The sequence below is a fragment of the Macaca thibetana genome, chromosome 14 (assembly GCF_024542745.1).
Source record: "Macaca thibetana thibetana isolate TM-01 chromosome 14, ASM2454274v1, whole genome shotgun sequence".
In the NCBI taxonomy this organism is placed as follows: domain Eukaryota; kingdom Metazoa; phylum Chordata; class Mammalia; order Primates; family Cercopithecidae; genus Macaca; species Macaca thibetana.
This window is the reverse complement of record NC_065591.1, coordinates 19,556,594-19,577,505: the sequence shown is the minus strand read 5'-3', so window position 1 is coordinate 19,577,505 and position 20,912 is coordinate 19,556,594. Positions and strand designations below refer to the sequence as shown.

At 40.6% G+C, this 20,912-nt stretch overlaps 1 protein-coding gene across 24 annotated transcripts in view; it reads right to left on the bottom strand.

Moving 5' to 3' along the window:
- PHF21A (PHD finger protein 21A) overlaps positions 1-20,912 on the bottom strand; it is a 191,035-nt gene that overhangs the window by 27,330 nt on the left and 142,793 nt on the right. For 17 of the 24 annotated variants that reach the window (XR_007719287.1, XM_050757554.1, XM_050757572.1 and 14 more), the window contains 4 exons: positions 20,433-20,639; positions 11,690-11,941; positions 10,381-10,470; positions 5,869-6,162 (listed from right to left, as the gene is read on the bottom strand). Coding sequence is in view for 23 of the 24 variants with exons in the window: in XM_050757554.1 (XP_050613511.1) it covers positions 5,869-6,162; positions 10,381-10,470; positions 11,690-11,941; positions 20,433-20,639 (843 nt within the window). In the remaining variant the exon portion in view is untranslated. The remainder of the gene's footprint in view (positions 1-5,868; positions 6,163-10,380; positions 10,471-11,689; positions 11,942-20,432; positions 20,640-20,912) is intronic. The other 7 variants (XM_050757577.1, XM_050757567.1, XM_050757576.1 and 4 more) reach the window with 4 other exon arrangements.

Sequence of the window (20,912 nt, the reverse complement as noted above, 5' to 3'; positions counted from 1 at the left end):
GTATATCAAACCATCTTATTGTATACCTTATACGTGTACATTTTTTATTTAAAAAATTCCAGTATCTGTTCATAAAAACACTCAGAAAGCTTGGAATAAAAGGGAATTTCCTTGACTTTAGAAAAAACATTTATGAAAACACAGCTAACATCATACTCAATGGTGAAAACTTTCCACTTCAGATCAGCGACAAGACAAGAATGTTTGCTTTCACCATTGCTATTTGATATTGTACTGGAAGTTTAGGTCACAGCAATTAGGCAAGAAAAAGAAATAAAAGACACCCAAATTGGAAAGGAAGATGTAAATCTCTATTTGCAGATGACATGATCCTACACAGAAAAAAACTCAAAGAATCCATAAAACAAATACTAGAGCTAATAAATAAATTCAGCAAAGTTGTAGGGTACAAGATCAAGACAAAAATCAGCTGTGTATCAAAGGACTGTATCAAGAAAGCAAAAAGGCAAACTACGGAACAGGAGAAAATATTTGCAAATCACGTATCTGGTAAGGGTCTAGTATCCAGATTATATAAAGAACTCTTACAACTCAACAACAGAAAAACAACCCAATTTAGAAATTGGCCAAGGATTTGAATAGACCTTTTTTCATTGATGTACAAATGGCCAAGAAGCACATGAAAAGATGCTCACCATCATTAGTCATTAGGGAAATGCACATCAACACTACTTCGCACCCACTGAAATGGCTATAAATGAAACAAAAAGGAAAGTAATAGGTGTGGTAAGGATGTGGAGAAAATGGAACGCTCATATACCGCTGTTGGGAATGAAAAATGATTCAGTTGCCGTGGAAAACAGTTTGGCAGTTCTTCAAATAGCTGAGCAGAATTACTGTATGACCTAGCAATTTCTACTCCTAAGTATATACCCCAAAGAACTGAAAACAAGTAGTCATTCAAATGCTTGCACATGAATGTTCACAGCAGTACTATTCACAATAGCCAAAAAGTGGAACCAACCAATGTCTTATGATTTCCTAGGTCTATCAAGAGATGAATGAATAAACAAATTGTGGTATATACATGTCATGGAATATTATTCAGCCATTTAAAACAGAAGAGGGCACTGATACGTATTACCATATGGATGACTCTCAAAAACATGCTAAGTGAAAGCAGCCAGACATAAGAATCACATATTGTATGATTCTATGTATATGAAATACCCAGAACAGGTAAATCTATGGAGACAGAAAGCAGATTGGTGATTGCCAGTGGCAGGGTGGAAGGCAAAAGTTAAGTAACTGCTTAATGGATACTAGGTTTTATTTTGGGGTAATGAAAATGTTGTAGAACTTAATAGAAGTGGTGGTTGCACAATACTGTGAATATACTAAATGCTACTGAACTGTTACTCTAAAATGATTAATTTTATGTGATTTCACCTCAATTTTAAAAAAAAACATTGGATTAGAAAACAAAAAAGAATTCATAGATATCTCTTTGATGCACCTGAAATTTGGTCTCTATCTGAGATTATAAACCATTACGCAGACTCGAAGTTGTCTTGCAGATGTTATTTTCTGCCTATATGGTGTTTAAACAGTTACCAGTATTTTAACAACTAGGCAACTTTTAAAAACATCTGGATTTCAGGCTTTTCTTGAAAAAGTCTCCATGTGATAAAACTTTGTTATTGCCAAGAAGCAGCTGCTTCCTTGAGCTGAAGCGTATTACTGTGCAGTTTGCCACAGTTTCTTCCATTTTCTATTGTCAATTACTATCACGCTTGTCTTACTTATTATTTTAAAGGGGAATTAAGAATAAACATGGGATATCTCTTATACTCATGTTCCCACTGAAAGTGGAAAAATAAATAAAAAATCCAGTTGTTTACTCCTAGCCTGTTTCACTCACTTACATCTCCTCTTCGAACCCACGGTTATCAGAATTTGCAACTCCTATTCTTTTTGGTATCATAAAAGAATCCAAAAACTCTGCACAAACCTAGAATGAAGTTAATCAAGTACACTTTATATACCTGTCTGCATGAAAAATCAAAGTTAGGCAGATGCAAATAAATGTCCAAATAATTTTGTTCATCCAGATTGGGATTGAAGGCAAAGCAAAACTCATGGTTTGGTCACTTGGATCTATTTTCCCTACTATAGCACCAGTATTAAACTGGGGTAACGGGAGGCATTAGCACGGGTTTACTAAACAGGGAAAACAGAAATTTGAAGATAATACATCGGATAATATTATTATCTTGTAAGTACTCCTCTTTAGAAGATACTGTGCAGATTCCTATGAAAAATATTTATGGTAATGTGGCAATTTTTTCCCCCATAGAACCTTAGATATTTTTCAGTAGCTCCACCTTGACGACATACATAGAAGTCTTTGTTGCAGGGTGTGCAGTGGGGTGGAGAAGAAAGAAACATAATTCCTGAGAACTCCATCAGGCACAGTCTAATAAACATTAAATACCTTATCTCATTTCATCACCAACAGGTGTTAGCCCCATTTTAGAGCGCTGGAGAGGATAAGGACACAAAGGGAGGTGATGTGGAGGCTCTATCATAAGTCTTCTGGCTTCATCTACTTTTCTGTCTAAAACAAGTCTTCAGCTTCAGAGATTTTTAAACCTTACCACTTGTTTTCTCAGAGCCACAATGTAATGTGGTTTCTAATAAGGGATAAGATCTCTTATCTGGGGTGGATAAGGAAGTTGGTTATGTCTGACAGGGGAAGGACACATGAGACCACTGCTGTTAGAACTGGCATTGCCTTCTCCCATTCCTATGCCAATGTGGGAGGCCATGCTTCCTTCGCCTGGAGACACAGCCTCAGTGCCTGCTCCAAACACACTAGAAACTGAGTTCCGTGAGGGTACAGGCTTTAGTTTATCCACCTTACATATGGGCACCACATGCAGCATAGCAACCAGCACTTAACACATTTTTATTAAATGAATGATGTTATTATCTAAAGGGAATAGCAGAAAGCAAAAGGGAACCCATTTAGCCTGGTCATAGAGAGAACGTTGGATACAGGTTTGGTAACTCTGTGAACAGGTTCTTCCATGGCTACAAACATTACGTTGTTTTACCTTTAGCTCTAAGATCTATGAGATCTCTTACTGGCTATAAATGTGATATTGGAAATGAAATATAAATAGAAAAGGCGGCTAGTTGAAAGAAATAAAGTAAGAGAATCCAGAGAATGCAATCTAGTGTAGAGACTCTACTGATTGGGCTTGGTAACCTCTAAGACTATTACACCAGGCTGCCCAGCAAACTAAAATAACAATGACTGAATTCCTTTATTAGACCAAAAAGAAGAGAGAACATTGGCCGGGTGTGGTGGCAGGCGCCTGTAGTCCCAGCTACTTGGGAGGCTGAGGCAGGAGAATGGTGTGAACCCAGGAGGCGGAGCTTGCAGTGAGCCAAGATGGTGCCACTGCACTCCAGCCTGGGCAACAGAGCAAGACTCCGAGAGAGAGAGAACATGAAATTTACTGCTACAAAATAAATTATTTTAATTCTTAAGAATTCAAGGATATCTTTTTGTAATATTATAATTAAAATAAAAAGCTCTATCAACATGAAGGCCAGGACATGAAAAGATGTTTAAGATCTATTAAAGTAGGAAAAAAACCAAATTACAAAATATATAGTTTGATTTTGGTTTTTGCTTAAAAAATGTTTTACATGTACATAGAAAATATCTGGGGGACGTGCGTGGTGGCTCACGCCAGTAATCCCACCACTTTGGGAGGCCTAGGCAAGTGGGTCACCTGAGGTCAGGAGTTTGAGACCAGCCTGGCTAACACGGTGAAACCCTGTATCTACTAAAAATACAAAAATTAGCCAGGTGAGGTGGTGGGCACCTGTAATCTCAGCTACTCGGTAAGCTGAGGCAGGAGAATTGTTTGAATCTGGGAGGTGGAGGTTGCAGTGAGCCGAGATCCCACCACTGCACTCCAGCCTGGATGACAAGAGTAAAACTCTGTCTCAAAAAAAAAAAAAAAAAAAAAAAAAAAAGAAAAAGAAAAGAAAAAAAAATCTGTAAGAATATAATCTAAACTGTTAATAGTAATTAACTCTTGGGGGTAAAATTATGGTAAAAGTTTATTCTCTCTTTAGATTATGTGGAAAAGCACTTTCTACAATTTATATTTTTGTAATGTCTGAATTTGTTTTAAAAATGAACTTGTATTATCTTTGTAATCAGAAAAGAAATGTAAAAATGAAACCAAAATAATTTGTCTCCTAAAATACCTTTATCAAAAAAAGAGGTAAAGAGAAATAATATTTAATAACCTAAAATAGTGTTGTGAAACCAGGTTCTGAGGAACACTGAGGCTCCTCAGAAGTTCTTTGAGAGCCAGCGCAAGACAACACGTCCCCACCCAAACTCATGAGCTTGAGCATCTGACTCTCAGTAGCTTAATACCAAAGTTCTGCTGTCAATAAGTTTGAAATTTTCTGTTTTAAAATATGTGTAAATAATTCATTTCTGGGCTGGGCGTGGTGGCTCATGCCTGTAATCCAGCACTTTGGGAGGCCGAGGCAGGCAGGTCACCTGAGGTTGGGAGTTCGATACCAGCCTGACCAACACGGAGAAACCCCGTCTCTACTAAAAATATTAAAATTAGCCAGATGTGGTGGCTCACACCTATAATCCCAGCTACTCAGGAGGCTGAGGCAAGGAGAATCGCTTGAACCTGGGAGGTGGAGGTTATGGTGAGCTGAGATTGTGCCATTGCACTCCAGCCTGGGCAACAAGAGCAAAACTCTGTCTCAAAAAATAATAACAAGTAATTTATTTCTGAATGTTTCTCAAAGCACTTCCTGGGGTTTGAATAGGTTCCCCAGGAATTGAGACGTGTTCTTGTATTTCCTAAGCACAGATTTTGATACCTAGAGCTTCTTGAGTGCAAGGTCTACTGCATTTGTGAGCTGCCTGGGTATAAGGCCTAGTACTCTATGCATAGGTGCCTCTGCTCAAGACGACTAAGGCAGCTGGCAGCATCTGAACAGCCTCTCTGAATCATGGTCCATCCAGAAGAAGATTCAGGATCACCACAGACTATTTTCAGATAAATGAGAAGTCAAGACTGAACAATTAGAAATAGGTCGATGACTTTTTAAAGCAACTTTCTTGAGAGAGAATGCTTTTCTTTGCCAAATTCTTCTTTCTCATCACTAGTCGTTTTTCAAATAGGATACGGCGACTGCCTATAAATCCTTTTTGTTGTTTTCAGAGGTCTTTCTGCTACAGAACCTTCAAGTATTTTTGCAGGTTACTTGTATGTCTCTAGCCTCGTTTTTTAAGATAAAATCTGACTTCAGGAAATATAAATGAAATGTTTCAATATTTGAGCTAAAATGTCTGCATCCTCTAAAGTTAACAGAATGCTTTTTAGAAATTTTAATTTTCTTTTGTTTGGCTCCCCGTTATCTGTAACAATCAAAGAAAAGTCTTTGAAATGAAATCCCTTTCCCTGTTTTGTTTATTCTTTCTGACTTTCACAGTCCTGTCTTCATCTGGATTCTTATTGGGCCGAAACTAACATGGCGTTTTCTGTTTACTACCTCATCTGTTTCCTGACGGAGGGTAGCAGAGCCTGTGAATTTCCACATCAGAACCACCAGGGGGAGCTCACTCACACAGGAATCCCAGCCCATCTACGAGGGGATGGTGGGAAAAGCAACCCAACTTTCTTCAGTAAGAATGACCCTTCTGCACGTGAATGAATTATCGCACATAAGCGACATCTTACTGACAATGGTGGTGAGATGAAGAGCCCTTGAGAAAATGTATTTAGAGAAAGCCCAGCAGCCAAATGCCTCAAAGGCAAGGCTACTGCCCAGAGCAGGTACATACTCTGCCTATACCTGTTTTTCAAGACTTGGCTTGCTAAGCTGTACAGTTTGAGGTCCAGCGAGTCTGGTCCCTGGAGTAGCTATCACAATGCTGGTGAGCTGGGCCATGGGGAACGTTTTGGCTATGGTTGCAGTCTGCCCATTGACGACACGGACGGGGTGGATGGAATTCTGGGATGTGGGAAGGGTTGTGGGGGTGAACTTGGTCAGCATGACGGGCCTCTGGATAAGCTGAGGAGCTGCGAGCATGGGAGGTGGTGCTGGGGCAATAGGAATGTTATTCTGGGCCACAGGCTTGGGTCGAACCTATAGGGGAAAGAGAGAATAATTATTGTATTACTTAAGCTGCTCAAGTCCTATAAAAGCAAATCTACCACACTCTATGTATGAAATAGTATTTAATATACTTACTAATGTTCATTTTGGTATATTAATTCTATAGACCTCAGGGCATATAATCTTATATAAGACTCATCAGCTCTTGAGGTTCATGCCTCACCCTAGAACACAGCTTTTGATTCTAAACCCTGAGCTCCCTCTTCTACACCATGCCACCTCTTCTGGTTGAGCTCAAAGGCCTAATCCAGAGACTGGTTCCACCCAGAACTTGTTCATAGTATAGTCATAATGTTGCCAATAGCTTTAACTCACATTTGAAATTTCTTCATATCCACAGCTTCAGCTCACCCCCATTTCTGGCCCTCTAACTCCCTGTTCTTGGCCACTCCTCCTCTCGGTCTCCTTTGTGGGCTTACTCTTCCTCTGCCTCATCCTAAATGTGACTATTTCTTAGGATTTTTTCCCATGGTACCCCTTTTCTTCCCAATGTTCCCATTATTCCTAGGACCTTTCGCCCATGTCATGGCTTCAATTACCATCTGTGTACTGAAGACTTTCACATTTTTACCTCAGAACCTGAGACATTTCCTGAGCTTTAGAATTATATTCAACTTGAGTATCTCATAAGTTCAAAATCAACATATCTAAGACTCATTAATTTCTTCTTCCAATCCTCTCTTCCTCCTATAATTGCCTCAGTAAGAGACCTTTTCTTGACAAACTTTGGAATCACTCTTAATGATTTTTTATTCCACCCTCTACTCTCTAAATACTTCTCAAATCTGTCTACTTCTATCCTCACTCCACTATCCACTATCCTAGTTTATGTGTGGCTCACTGAAAACAGTGAAAAAAAGTTACAGTTAAAAACATGAGGTCAGCCTTGCTTGGGTTCAAATCCTGGTTCTACCACTCACTGGCTGTGTAACCTCAGGTAACATACTTGATTTTTATAAGCCAGTTTTGTTGTTGTTGTTGTTGAGATGGAGTCTCGCTCTGTTGCCAGGCTGGAGTGCAGTGGCGCGATCTTGGCTCATGGCAGCCTCCGGCTCCCAGGTTCAAGTGATTCTCCTGCCCCAGCCTCCTGAGTAGCTGGGGCTACAGGCACCCACCACACCCAGCTAATTTTGTATTTTTAGTAGAGACAGGGTTTCACCATGTTGGCCAGGATGGTATCGATCTTCTGACCTCAGGATCCACCCGCCTTGGCCTCCCAGAGTGCTGGGATTACAGGTGTGAGCCACTGCGGCCAGCCATAAGCCAGTATTTTTCAAACTTTTAAAACTGTGACCCTGTGGGCAAAACCCTTTCCCCTTATGCATGAGGTTTGACCTTCAATTAACTCTTTAGCTCTGCTCTCCCGGAAACCTGGTAAGGGTAAGAATGTCAACTATATTACTAGGCAAAATTGCTTATGATACAAATGACCCCTTACTGGCCGGGCACAGTGGCTCACACCTGTAATCCCAACACTTTGGGAGGCTGAGGCTGGTGGATCACTTGAGGCCAGGAGTTTGAGACCAGCCTGGCCAAAATGGTGAAACACCGTCTCTACTAAAAATACAAAAATTAGCCAGGCATGGTGGCACACACTTGTAATCCCAGCTATTTGAGAGGCTGAGACAGGAGGATTGCTTGAACCCGGGACGTGGAGGTTGCAGTGAGCTGAGAGAGCGCCACTGCACTCCAGCCTGGGTCATAGAGTGAGACCCCATCTTAAAAAAAAAAAAAAAAAAAAAAAAATTCCCTTATTGCTAAATCAAATCTGGATGGGCTTGAGAGGACCCCATGATTTGGGCTTCCCTAAGTGGGGTGACTCTTATAACTTGGGCACATCCATTGTGGGGACCTTGAAAGCCATGCCTATGTAGTTTTTATAAGATACATTGGCTCCTGTGGGCATAAGGCTTCTATGCCAAGGTGGCTTTCCCATTGTCTTAGGTAAGCAGCTTATTTCCTTACACCTGAGCTATCCTTGGACCGCTGTAGGGACTGCTGTATGGACTCATCGAAGACAAATGTCTGATGCTATCTTGCTCACAAGCTGTGGTTTCTGTCCTGTATCATTCCAAGCAGACTGGTGCCAAGTGTGGCCCATGAAAGTCTTGTTGCTATGAATGTTTCGCTGAACTTAAAAACGACCCTGTGGTGGGTGCTACTAACTAACAGTAAGAAATGTATTTTACTCTGTAATCAGCATGCACCTATAGACATGTATCTCTAAAAACAAAAACTTTCTGAAATAGAGAACACAGTATGTGCTATGTACTCTTAACAGTTCCTATTCTATTCTATTCATTTTATTTAAACACTCTGGTTACAATCCACTAAACTGCTTTCACAACAAGTGGGTCATGATCCACTGTTTGAAAAACATGGACTAAATCTTAGATTCCTTACCCTAAAAAGAGTAATACCTATTTGCATAGGGTTGTTTTAACAATTAAAATAGATACCCCATGTAAGTGCCTAGCATAGTACCTAGTATGTAGCAAGATTCTCTAAACATTGGTTAATACCATTATTGACAATGTCTTAACTCTTCTTCCTGCCCACAGTCTTGACCATTCCCAATTTATTCTCTGCACAGAAGCAAGAAGAATTTTCTAAAACATAAATCTGACCACATCAAGTGCTTGCCTGAAAAGCTTTAATGAATGCCTGCTGCTCTTAGGGTAAGGCCCAGGTTCCTGCATAGCCTACAATATTCCACCAGCTCTGGCCCCAGTGGACTTCTCCAACCTCAACTCTAACTCTAGCTTGCATGAGCCACATGGCCCTCTGTGCTCAGCCACAGCAAACCTCCTTTGGTTCTTTAAACTTAACGCATTTCTCCACCGTGGAACTATATACATGTTCTGTCCTCTGCCTGGGACATTTTTATCCTTCTTCCAAAGTTTTATTAGGCTAACTCAGCTAGGATTTTAGGTCAGAATGAATGTCAACTCATCAAAGAAAGCTTGAAGGAACCTTCTCTAATACTCTAATAGGCAGGTAGGCCGGGCACAGTGGCTCAGGCCTGTAATCCCAGCACTTTGGGAGGCCGAGGCAGGTGGACCACCCTGAGGTCAGGAGTTTGAGACCAGCCTGGCCAACATGGCAAAACCCCGTCTCTATTAAAAATACAAAAATTAGCCAGGCATGGTGGCGCATGCATGTAATCCCCAGCTACTTGGAAGGCTGAGGAAGGAGAATCGCTTGAATCTGGGAGGTGGAGATTGCAGTGAGCTGAGATCACGCCACTGCACTCCAGCCCGTGTGATGGAAGCAAGACTCCATTGCAAAAAAAAAAAAAAAAAAAAAAAAAAAAAGGCAGGTATCCCTCCCACGGGCTCTCTCAGACTACCCTGCGAGGTATTTATTAAGGTATTTATTAAGAATTTATCTGATAAACAAGTGAAATCATCTTATCTAGTATTAGCATTGCCCAATCTCTCTCCAGAGGCTACCTGGAAATCATTTACACCACTGAACCACAAAACTCCTTCTTCTTCTCTCTTTGTCTGAAAACTAGGGCCTCAGATGGGAACTCTCACAGCCTTTCTACCAAGGAAGTCAACACTCCTCAAGGCCCAGAATGGGGAAATCTTGACATTTTGCACTGGGAATGGTGAAAGTTAGCCTAATTGCTGGAAGAACACTCTCAGGAGAATATGGTAATGCAGGGCTGCTCGGGCCTAGGGAGAAAGTCCTCTGTACAGACCCCTAGCCCGAGCCTTTAGAAGCAAGGCTTTGCCTTTATGCATGATGCTCAATCCTTAACCATCCTTTCCAGGGTAGAACTGAAGAATGGTTTCTACTAGTTGGTTTAGCTGTTGTTTCCTTCCCTACTCTTTTTGGCATGTAGGAAAGAAATAAGAAGTGTTAATTGCATTCTTTCCCCACTGCCAGGCAGACTTTGGCTAAATTCTTCTAGTAAGTTTAAGGTTTATAATGATTTTAATTATTTTAAATTTAGAAAATGTTCCCTTTCCTTTACTTCCCCCTGCTACTACTTTTGGTCATTGCTAATAAACCATGATGACAAAATAAGCTTCTTCATGGTACATAAATCAACAGTCAGAATTTTTAGCTAAGTGGGATAGACAGCTGGGCTGACAAGCCCCATTACAGCTACTTAGAAAGAGCCCATGAGGGTTTTTGTCCCATCTAACCTATCATTGGGCTTGCCATTGGTTTACTCACCTGTGGAAGAAAGTTTGGACGTGGAGTGAGTCTAGGAGGGGGGATAAACTGTGGTACTTTGATGGGCTGAGGAGGTGTTGCCTGAACCTGCTAAAAAAATGAGGAAGATCAATAAACCAGAGAGAACAATCACGCTTCAGTATCAAAGCTAGTATTTTTAGCATCACTACTCTTTGGATCAGACAATATTTTCTACAACATTTCATCATAAGTTCATCATCTGAATTAACATTGCATTAGGAAACTTTTTAACTCTCCCACCTGCATGCTTTACCCTATAAAATGAACCAACCACACTTCTGTTTCCTCCTACACCTAATGGAGAACAGAGCAGGCTCAGTAAATCTTAGACAATTTTCTTTGACACTCAAGAACTTTTGCACTAATATATTTTAAAAGTCAAGACTGGATCCAAAGTAAAATCAACCTTGCTGCTTAGCCAAATAGGCTTTTTCCTGATATAAGCTAACAGTGAATGGCTTTATTCCTACAGAAAATTTTCTAACTCTCAGTATCTGGTTGAGTGACCTGGTTGCTTCTCTAAAAATTCCTGGGTAAGTGGTGAAGCTTCACTTTATTGCTCTCTAGTTTCACTCACCACTGGTATCATTCAAAAGCCACCAAGAGCTCTTAGGTGCCATTTTAAAGGAATTTTACATCAAAACTTAGATACATTTCTCCCAAGCTTCAGAGAATATCAGTTTTCTAAATGGCTTGATCCTAGAACTCTCATGAAAATTCTTGTTCAAGTACTTCCTCCTTAAAGGGATTTTTTTTTTTTTTTTTTTTTTCCTGAACAAAACTTGGGCACTGACGCGGTTAATTTGTGAGTTTCTTGAATATTTTTAAAGTGCCTCAACTAACTCCAGTACTTTCTGGGTACAATCAATTTAAAGGGATATTAAACTAAAAGAATCATCAGTGAGTTTTCACCAAGGCAGTAATACAGCATAAGAGAGTTTAAGCACTCGTTTCACAGGAAAACACTGTAGACAGAGTGAAGGGAGAGGGAGAGATAAATGAAACAGTGTGTATGCCTCTGTGAAGGAGACCTTCTCCCTAAAATCAAGTCATACTTTGACGTCAGATAATGCACTGAATTTGGTCCTTGGTGTCAGGACACTTCTGTAGTGATTTGAGCAGATAGCAGAAATGCCATATTCCCTTGTCAGCCCCAAAGGGGAATTTGGTATGCTAGAAGAATGATGGAAACTGAGAAATCCAGCAGGAGCCTAGAAGGGATATACTACACAAATGCATATCCTAACCTTCTCATGTGATCACACATGAGGAGCAGCTGCTGGCTTACCAGAGTGACTGTGTTTTTTGCCACAATTTGGACAGCCTCTGCCCCAGGCCCAGTGACCTTACTAGACGTCTGGAGGTTGACTGGTGTGTTCTGCACATCAGTGCTGAGCACAGCCTTCTGACTGTTGATGGCGGTCACCATAGCAATGGTAGGTCTCTGGCCCACCACAGAGGCAGGCATGGTCGCAGTTGCTGCTTTCAAGACGAGAGGTAGTGTCTTTGTGGTAATCATAGAAGCTGTAGTTACAGTCTTCTAGGAGACAGGGAAAACAGATATTAAGACACTAAATCTAAACTAAATAATAAACTAAATCCCACTAAACAATATGCTGCTAAACCTCGGAAGAAAACAAAACAATAATTCTCATAATCAATCAAGTTTCTCTGTAGAACACAACATTTCTTTAGTGTACATACAGCACACTCCTTACTACAGAGAAAGGCAATCTCTAGTTTTCAAGAGTTCTCATGTTGGTGTCACTTGTAAATGGGTAAGTGGATAGTAATAACTGCAGACTAATTCAGGCACAGGGTTTTCAACAACAAATGGGGTAGGTGTACAGATACAGAATGTGAGTATACTTATTTCTTTTAGTTTTTCTAATTCTTTGCTTGCTCTTAATTAATTTAAACTTTGTACTAGTTGCAAATCAATAAGCTACGTATCATCTCTATCCTAACTGCTACAACCTCAGCAATATGAAGAAAGCCACCATATAATTTTGGATATCTGCTTCCTGAGACACAAAGGCTGGGGTAAAAGGACAGTGTCTTTTTCTTTCCTTCTTTCTTTCTTTTTTATGGTGTCACCCTGGAGAGACGGAAGGGAAACTCACATAAGGATTAGCATGTCACCTCTGAAGCAGTTACCTTGAAGGCAGTGAGTCCCAAGCTCCAGATAATGAAACATATTAGCCAACGAGTATACAGTAAATACCAGTTCTTGATGCCAAAGGGATATTATGAGTTACTACCTATAATCTTTTCTCTGGAGAACTGCTGCAGAGGTGATCAAAGATGCAATGAAACATGACAAGGTGGAAACAAACATCTGAGTTTTAAAAGCCTGAGAGATCAGAAGATGAACTGAGGTGAGAGGACTTGACTGATGCTCCTTGGAAGTGCTATTGCAGCTTTGAAGCTGCACTTCTCTACACCTTTTACTAGAATAATTAAAGGAATCAGTTACAAAACAAACAAAAAAAATATAAACTAACTCATTACATGGCCTAAGCATCTATCTGGAGATAGACAGACATTTCGGGAACATGAAAATTTACCTGGTCAAACTCATTGATTCTGATTTCGATACTACTCCACCTTTACTGTATATTTGCACTGTCTGATTTGGCAGCTACTAGCCACAAGTTGCTATTTAAAAGTAAATTAATTGGCCCAGCGCAGTGGCTCACGCCTGTAATCCCAGCACTTTGGGAGACCAAGGCAGGTGGATCACCTGAGGTCAGGAGTTCAAGACCAGCCTGGTCAACATGGTGAAACCCTGTCTCTACTAAGAATATAAAAAGTAGGCCAGATGCAGTGGCTCACGCCTGTAATCCCAGCACTTTGGGAGGCCAACGCGGGCAGATCACCTGAGGTCAGGAGTTCAAGACCAGTCTGGCCAACATGGCGAAACCGCGTCTCTACTAAAAATACAAAAATTAGCCAGGCATGGTGGCAGGCACCTGTAATCCCAGCTACTCGGGAGGCTGAGGCAAAAGAATTGCTTGAACCCAGGAGGCAGAGGTTGCAGTGAGCAGACATCGTGCCACTGCACTCAGCCTGGCAAGAGAGCGAGTCTCCGTCTCAAAAAAAAAAAAAAATTAGCCAGGCGTGGTGGCAGGCACCTGTAAGCCCAGCTACTCGGGACGCTGAGACAGGGGAACTGCTTGAACCCGGGAGGCAGAGGCTGCAGTGAGCTGAGATCGCACCATTGCACTCCAGCCTGGGCAACAATAGTGAGACTTTGTCTCAAAATAAATAAATAAATAAAAATAAAAAATAAATTAATTAAATTTAATTAATTAAAACAAAAACAAAACACCAGCTCCTCAGTTGCACTAGCCACATTTCAAATGTCAAAAGTCACATGTGGTTAGTGGTGACCAAACTGAACAGTAGAGACAGACGGTATTTCCAACATCATAGAAAGTTCTGTCACTGTGCAAGACCAGTGAAAAGTACTTCCATTCTCTCAGAAACACATCTGGACAACTTCCCTTATGAATTTCTATTTCAGTGTCTATGCTTTTCTACTTCAGGGTATTAAGTTGTTTGCTTCTAGGGAATTATTTATCTCCATTTTTCTGCCTTACGCACATATACACGTATTATCTAATCTTTTAAGATCATCACCCAAATCTTTGTTTCCTCTTCACTAAGTGGCTTATTCTCTTTGCCATTGCTCTTTAAATGTGAAATGAGAGTAAAGGGGGAACACTGATATTTATTTTGGGGTGCAGTGGATTATCTATCTTTGATCAGTGACGAAAACCAAATAAAAGCCAAATGCTATTTATTATTAGAAATGGTATATTAATAGTAGTATAACAACAAGGACTGACTGTATTATCAGCAATTTGTAGTAAGTGTTTTTGCCACAGTGTATTAGCCCTAGTTTTCCATTTAAAACATGTTGATTTAAAGAACTTCTGAAGTGGTGGTCCAGTCACACCAGATGGCATTCAATCCAGTGCTACCACGGATTGTGGGAGTAAAGTTCTAGTCAGAAGAACTCACTGACATGGATTTTAAAGACACGCATGTTGTTACTGCTTTAAGAGAAGTCAATATACTTTTGTTTCAAGTAAATCACCAATATTTTGAATAACTCTAAACTGATGAGTCTACAAAATACTGACTAAAGCCTCAAACTCACCTGAATTGTATACTTACCATTAACCCAATGCTTTAAAAACACTGAAACCTAACAAGTTTGTTCACATCTTAGGTTAGCAGTTTTCTTTTACAACTATGGTTATGGCTGATTTCACTACATGATTTCTAGCATCTATATACCTGTTTGTCTACTATCCAGGCACAAGACCTAGTACTGTATGCTTCAGTGAAAACTTTTTGAAGAATATATTTACTATTTATTGACACCAAGACCCAGGTAGTGCTTAGATCTTTACCCCTAGTCTGGTGCTTCTTCTTTCCCAAGTATTAGGGAACACAAACTAAGCTCCTGAGTTTAGATGACAAAAGGAATTTAGAACTTTGAAATGCAAGTCTAATGAAAAGGTCTGAACTGTTCTGGAAGGAGGAAGAAGAGACATAGAGAAGAAAGGTGTCCAACAACAAATTATTATTAATGTTGTTGTTGTTTATTTATTTTTGAGATAGGGTCTCACTCTGTCACCCAGGCTAGAGTGCAGTGGCGCAATCACGGCTCACTGCAGTCTTGACCTCCTGGGCTCAAGTAATCCTTCCACCTCAGTCTCCTTAGTACCTTGGACTAAAGGTAGGTGCTACCACACCTGGCTAATTGCCACCACACCCAGCCAAGAGATTTATTTATATGAAAGCTGTGATTTGTTTTTAGCTAGTTAACAGTGTCTAAGTATGATCACCTTTAAGAGAAGGTAGCTATTTCTCCAGTTTCACGAAGGGGTTTTTTATTTTGACAAAACACAAACTGCATGAGCTAGAAATTAATGCAGAAATACATGGCATGGCAAATACTGCCAATAGCAAAATCCTTTTTATTTATTTATTTATTTGCTAAGTTATTGTTGTTTGCCTGCCAAATATGAAGTATTGATTTAAAACAGATGGACTCAGGCTGGACAAAGTGGGTCACGCCTGTAATCCCAGCACTTTGGGAGGCCAACATGGGCAGATCACTTAAGCCTAGGAGTTTGAGACCAGCCTTGGCAACACAGTGAAACCCTGCCTCTACAAAAAAATATAAAAATTAGTTGGGCATGGTGACGCACACCTGTAGTCCCAACTATCTAAGAGGCTGAGGTGGGAGGATCACCTAAGCCTGGGAGGCCAAGGCTGAGGTGAGCCGTAATTGCACCACTGCACTCTAGCCTAGGTGATACAGTGAGACCCTGTCTCAGAAAAGAAATAAAATATAATAAAACAGATGAACTCCAATGTACAAATCAGAATTTAAGGGATTATTACTATGGGATCTAACTAACCTCCACATCTATTTTATATTATTTTGCTGGTTTAATTTTGAATGCAGTCATGTTGTATACTCAAACAACCACAAATAGAACCCTTCTCCCTTTTTTGTCTCCAAAAGTTTCTTTTCCATTTGGTTTTATTAACTGCTCTCTTCTTTACATTTGCATTATGCCATTAAAAATTAGAGGGCTGTGAATATAGGTTGGAGAGTATACCTGTATTTAACTGTTCTATTCTTTCACTTTTTCTGTAGATTGGAAAACTTTCAAAGTATACATACAAGCATGAGTTGGCGTTAACTAAGTAAAGCAAACTGTCCCCATTCCCCCTCCCAAAAAGCATTCCTCATTGCTTCCTCTATGCCTTGATATATGCCAATCACCCGACTTAGAATAAAAAAACTTTCTCCTCTTAGCATCTCCTCCTGGCCCACTGATTGCTACTTAATGTTTAATTCTTTCTGAAGTTGTGTATTTAATATATGTCATATATAACCTCCCATTTGTCCTTGTCCTCACGAACCTTCTGACTTCCCTATGACTGTTACAAAACCCAGAAGTTTTGGCATGTTTTGGAGGGCTTGGCCTTATCTCCTCTCCATCGTTTCGTGGATCCCACGCTCCAACCACACCAGCCTACCTACGATTCCCAGGGCATGCATTTACTTTTTTGACTCCATCTTTTTGTTCATACTACTCTCTATACCTGTGAAGCTCTTTCCCCTTTGTTCTATCGCTAAAATCCCATTCATCTGTCAGGGTCCTGCTCAGATGCAACCCTCCTTGACATGTACTTTCTGATCCCTCCAGTCAAAATTACTCTGTCTTCAAAATTCCTCTACATCTTAAATTTTTTAAATTCTTGAAGAAAATAGAAACCCTCTAAATTTGTGAATTTAGTCTCCACATTACCTAGAACAGTGCTTGCACACAGTAGGAACGCCACAAATATTTACAGAATGAACAAAAATTACTAAAAATGATATACCAGATTTCTGGCAGGGACCACTGCTCTTTGGATACCAGAATCTACCACATAGACTGGTAGTACCAATAAATAGATTGGTAGTGCCAAGCGCAGTGGCTCATGTCTGTAATCCCAACACTGTGGGAGACCAAGGTGAGTGGATCACTTGAGCTCCGGAGTTTGAGACCAGCCTGGGAAACATGGTGAAACCCTGTTTCTACAAAAAATACAAAAATTAGTTGGGCATGGTGGCCTGTGCCTGTAGTCCCAACTACCTGGGAGGCTAAGGTGGGAGGATGGCTTGGGGCAGGGGTTTCAGTGAGCTGAAATTGTGCCACTGCACTCCAGCCTCAGCAAAAGAGCCAGATCCTGTCTCAAAAACAAACAAACAAAAACTAAAAACCAGATTGGTAGTTTACCTGTAAACTCAAAAACCAAAAACTTAAGAGGATGCTTTTGGTTTTTATCATTAAACATTTTCACTAAATAAAACAATATTTAAAAAAGGTTGGCCAGGTGCGGTGGCTCACGCCTGTAATCCCAGCACTTTGGGAGGCCAAGGCGGGTGGATCATGAAGTCAGGAGATCGAGACCATCCTGGCTCACAGGGTGAAATCCCGTCTCCACTAAAAACACACACACACAAAAAATAGCTGGGTGTGGTGGCAGATGCCTGTAGTCCCAGCTACTTGGGAGGCTGAGGCAGGAGAATGGCATGAACCTGGGAGGCGGAGTTTGCAGTGAGCCGAGATGGCACCCCTGGGCGACAGAGCGAGACTCCATCTCAAAAAAAAGGTTAGCAAAATCAATTAAATATATCAGGTGGGCTACTGGATGGAGAGGTGCTATACAACACTGTTTTGGAGGTAGCCCTGGGCCTCTCACCATCCACCATCCCAAAGCAACACAGACTACCAGGGAAAGGAAAAGCTATTATAAGTATTTTGGAAATGTTTCCTTTGTTGTGTGTGTGTGTGTGGTTTTTTTTTTTTTGGAGATGGAGTCTTACTCTGTCGCCCAGTGTGGAGTGCAGTGGTACGATCTCGGCTCACTGGAACCTCTGTTGCCTGGGTTCAAGTGATTCTCATGCTTCAGCCTCCTGAGGAGCTGGGATTACAGGTACATGTTACCACGCCTGGCTAATTTTTGTATTTTTAGCAGAGATGGAGTTTTGCCATGTTGGCCAGGCTGGTCTCAAACTCCTGACCTCAAGTGATCCACCCACCTCGGCCTCCCAAAGTGTTGGGATTACAGGCGTGTGCCACTATGCCCAGCCTTCTTTGATTTTTATAACATAAAATGTTACTTGCACAGAATGTTTCCATGGGTTAAGACAGAAAACTCCTACGTAACAGGAAACAATGAATTCTACCACACTCCTTCCAGGTAAACATTTTCTGATCAACCTGTAGTTTGGAAAGAGAACAATCTAACCCAATTCTGTTTAAAATTTAAACAAAAAGTATCCTCTAAGCAACCTTTCAGAACCAATACAAGTGCTGGTAAGAAGATTTTTAAAGTCAGTTTTGAATGCCTAATTTCCAAATAGCCTTGGGGTGGTGATTAGGGTAAAAATTATGTAGGCTGTCCTAGCTATCTGATTTACAACAGGGATTTTTCTTTTTCCTTCTTTGGTTTTATACAGTATTGGCACTGCTTTTTTCTTTTTCCTTTTTTTTTTTTTTTTTTTGAGGCTGGAGTGCAGTTCTATATGACCAATAACAATGAATGGCAGTATAGAAGAGTAGTTGAATGGACATATTTTTCAGCCAGAACATCTAGGTTCAAATCTTAGCTCCACCACATACCACCCTCCATGATCTTAGGTAAATTACGTGACCTCTCTGTGCCTTAGTTTTCTCTTCTAAAAAACAGAGATGGTGGGCCGGTTGCGGTGGCTCACGCCTGTAATCCCAGCACTTTGGGAGGCCGAGTCGGGCAGACCACAGGGTCAGGAGTTCGAGACTAGCCTGGCCAATATGGTAAAACCCTGTCTCTACTAAAAATACAAAAATTAGCCAGGCATGGTGGCACGCGCCTGTAGTCCCAGCTATTCAGGAGGCTGAGGCAGAAGAATTGCTTGAACCCGGGAGGGTGGAGGTTGCAATGAGTCAAGATTGCGCCACTGCACTCCAGCCCGGGCGACAGAGTGAGACTCTGTCTCAAAACGACAACAACAAAACAAAAACAAAAACAAAACAGAGATAGTAATCATAATAACTTCCTCTTAGGATTAGGGTGAGGAGTATGTCCATTATATAAAGTACTTAGGAGACTGCCAGTATACAGTAACCTCTATTAAATGTTAACTCATCTTCAGTGTTCTTATAAAAAATTCATTCTTTACTTGCAAAATGTTGCACATGAACCGGTCCAATGTCCATAAACAGTGAACAGCCAAGTGAATTATACTCTTTTTCTCTACATATAAAGACACAACAAAGACCTGGTGTTGGCTGTAAGAGGTATCCACGCTTAGATTTCAGAGGATCCCAAAGTCCCTGAAGTGTGCAAAAATGAGTGTATTAAGTGAATGTATATTCTTCTGGAGAGGGATCTATAGCTTTCAACAGAATCATAAAGGGATCTGTGACCTTTGAGGATCCAAGTATCATTTGGAATATCATTTCCAAATACGCCCTTTTTGTGTATCCTGATTGCCTCACTATTCTTAAACTGTATGCTTGTTTAAATGCCCTTTTTGGTAAAAACATCTGCACAACTATGCCAAGTTAGAATTTTATTAAGCTCCCACTTCTTTAGTTTTGACCTGTAGCTTTCATTTCAGATTCCCATCAGTGTATTAGAACAAATTTATTTTCTCATAAATATGGGCTTAAAAATGAGTGTTTCTATGAACAGTGCAAATATAGCACTCTTCTTTTTTTTTTTTTTTGAGACGGAGTTTTGCTTGTTGCCCAGGCTGGAGTGCAGTGGTGTGATCTCAGCCTACTGCAGCCTCTGCCTCCTGGGTTCAAGTGATTCTCCTGCCTCAGCCTGCCGAGTAGCTGGGATTACAGGCGCCTGCTACCAGGCCTGGCTAATTTTTTTCGTATTTTTAGTAGAAATGAGGTTTTGCCATGTTGGCCAGACTGGTCTCAAACTCCTGACCTCAAGTGATCTGCCTGCCTCAGCCTCCCAAAGTGCTGGGATTACAGGCATGAGCCACTGAGCCCAGCCACAGCACCTTCCAAATGCTTCTTTCTATCTGTTCCCAAGAGCACTGATCCTGGAATAGCTCTAGGCCTACTTGCTAAGAATTCCAGAAAAGCAATTCCAAAAGAGGTCAAGTCATAAACTTTTAGAACAAGTGTAAATAAATACCTCGAAAAATTCAAAATAAGATTTTAATTCTGCTGTAAAGCAGAGAAGTGATTTTTCTTTGTTATTGACTACCTTTCTCCCCTTCTTCAGACAGGTGGGAAATCATTTGATTTTTGCTTCTTAGTAATGCTATTTCCTTCTGCCAATGATTTCAAATGATACTTATCTAGGTTATACTATAAAAAAGCAATCAAAATAACTTTTGTTTAGTTCTAGCTGAGCTCAGTATAGTCTGAGACAGGACCCAGTTCTATATGACCAATAACAAATCAGTCTACAATCTGCAGCCTGCAATGTTCCATCCACACGTTTACCTGTGAAGCAGTCAGGTTGGGAGAGGCTGCAGCTGACTGCTGGGTGTGGTGGTGGTGGTACTGCTGCTGTTGTTGTAGTTGCTGTAGTGGTTGCTGCTGTGCTGTTTGTAGTTTGTTTTCAGATTGTGGCAATGGCTGTATTTGGAACTTGTCCGGTTGTTCTTGCTTTACTATCAGGTTCTTCCGTAGCTGTTCAACTACTCTTTTCTACCAAATGAAGACAAAAAGAAATAAAATATATTATAATACTGCTCTATCAGCTGCATAGAAATATGCTCTGACATCTTTCCTGTAACTAGCTTCATCTAAAACTTATTACATCTAAATTTACACAGGTTCTACATATGAAGAGCTTAAAGCATTTAATATACATTATTGCTAATACAAAACTGATGGTGTAAGAAATGTTTTATATATAAAGGGCAACTGAGGCAACACAGCAGAGTTCAGATGTCCTGTTATTAACTTAGCATGCTGAGG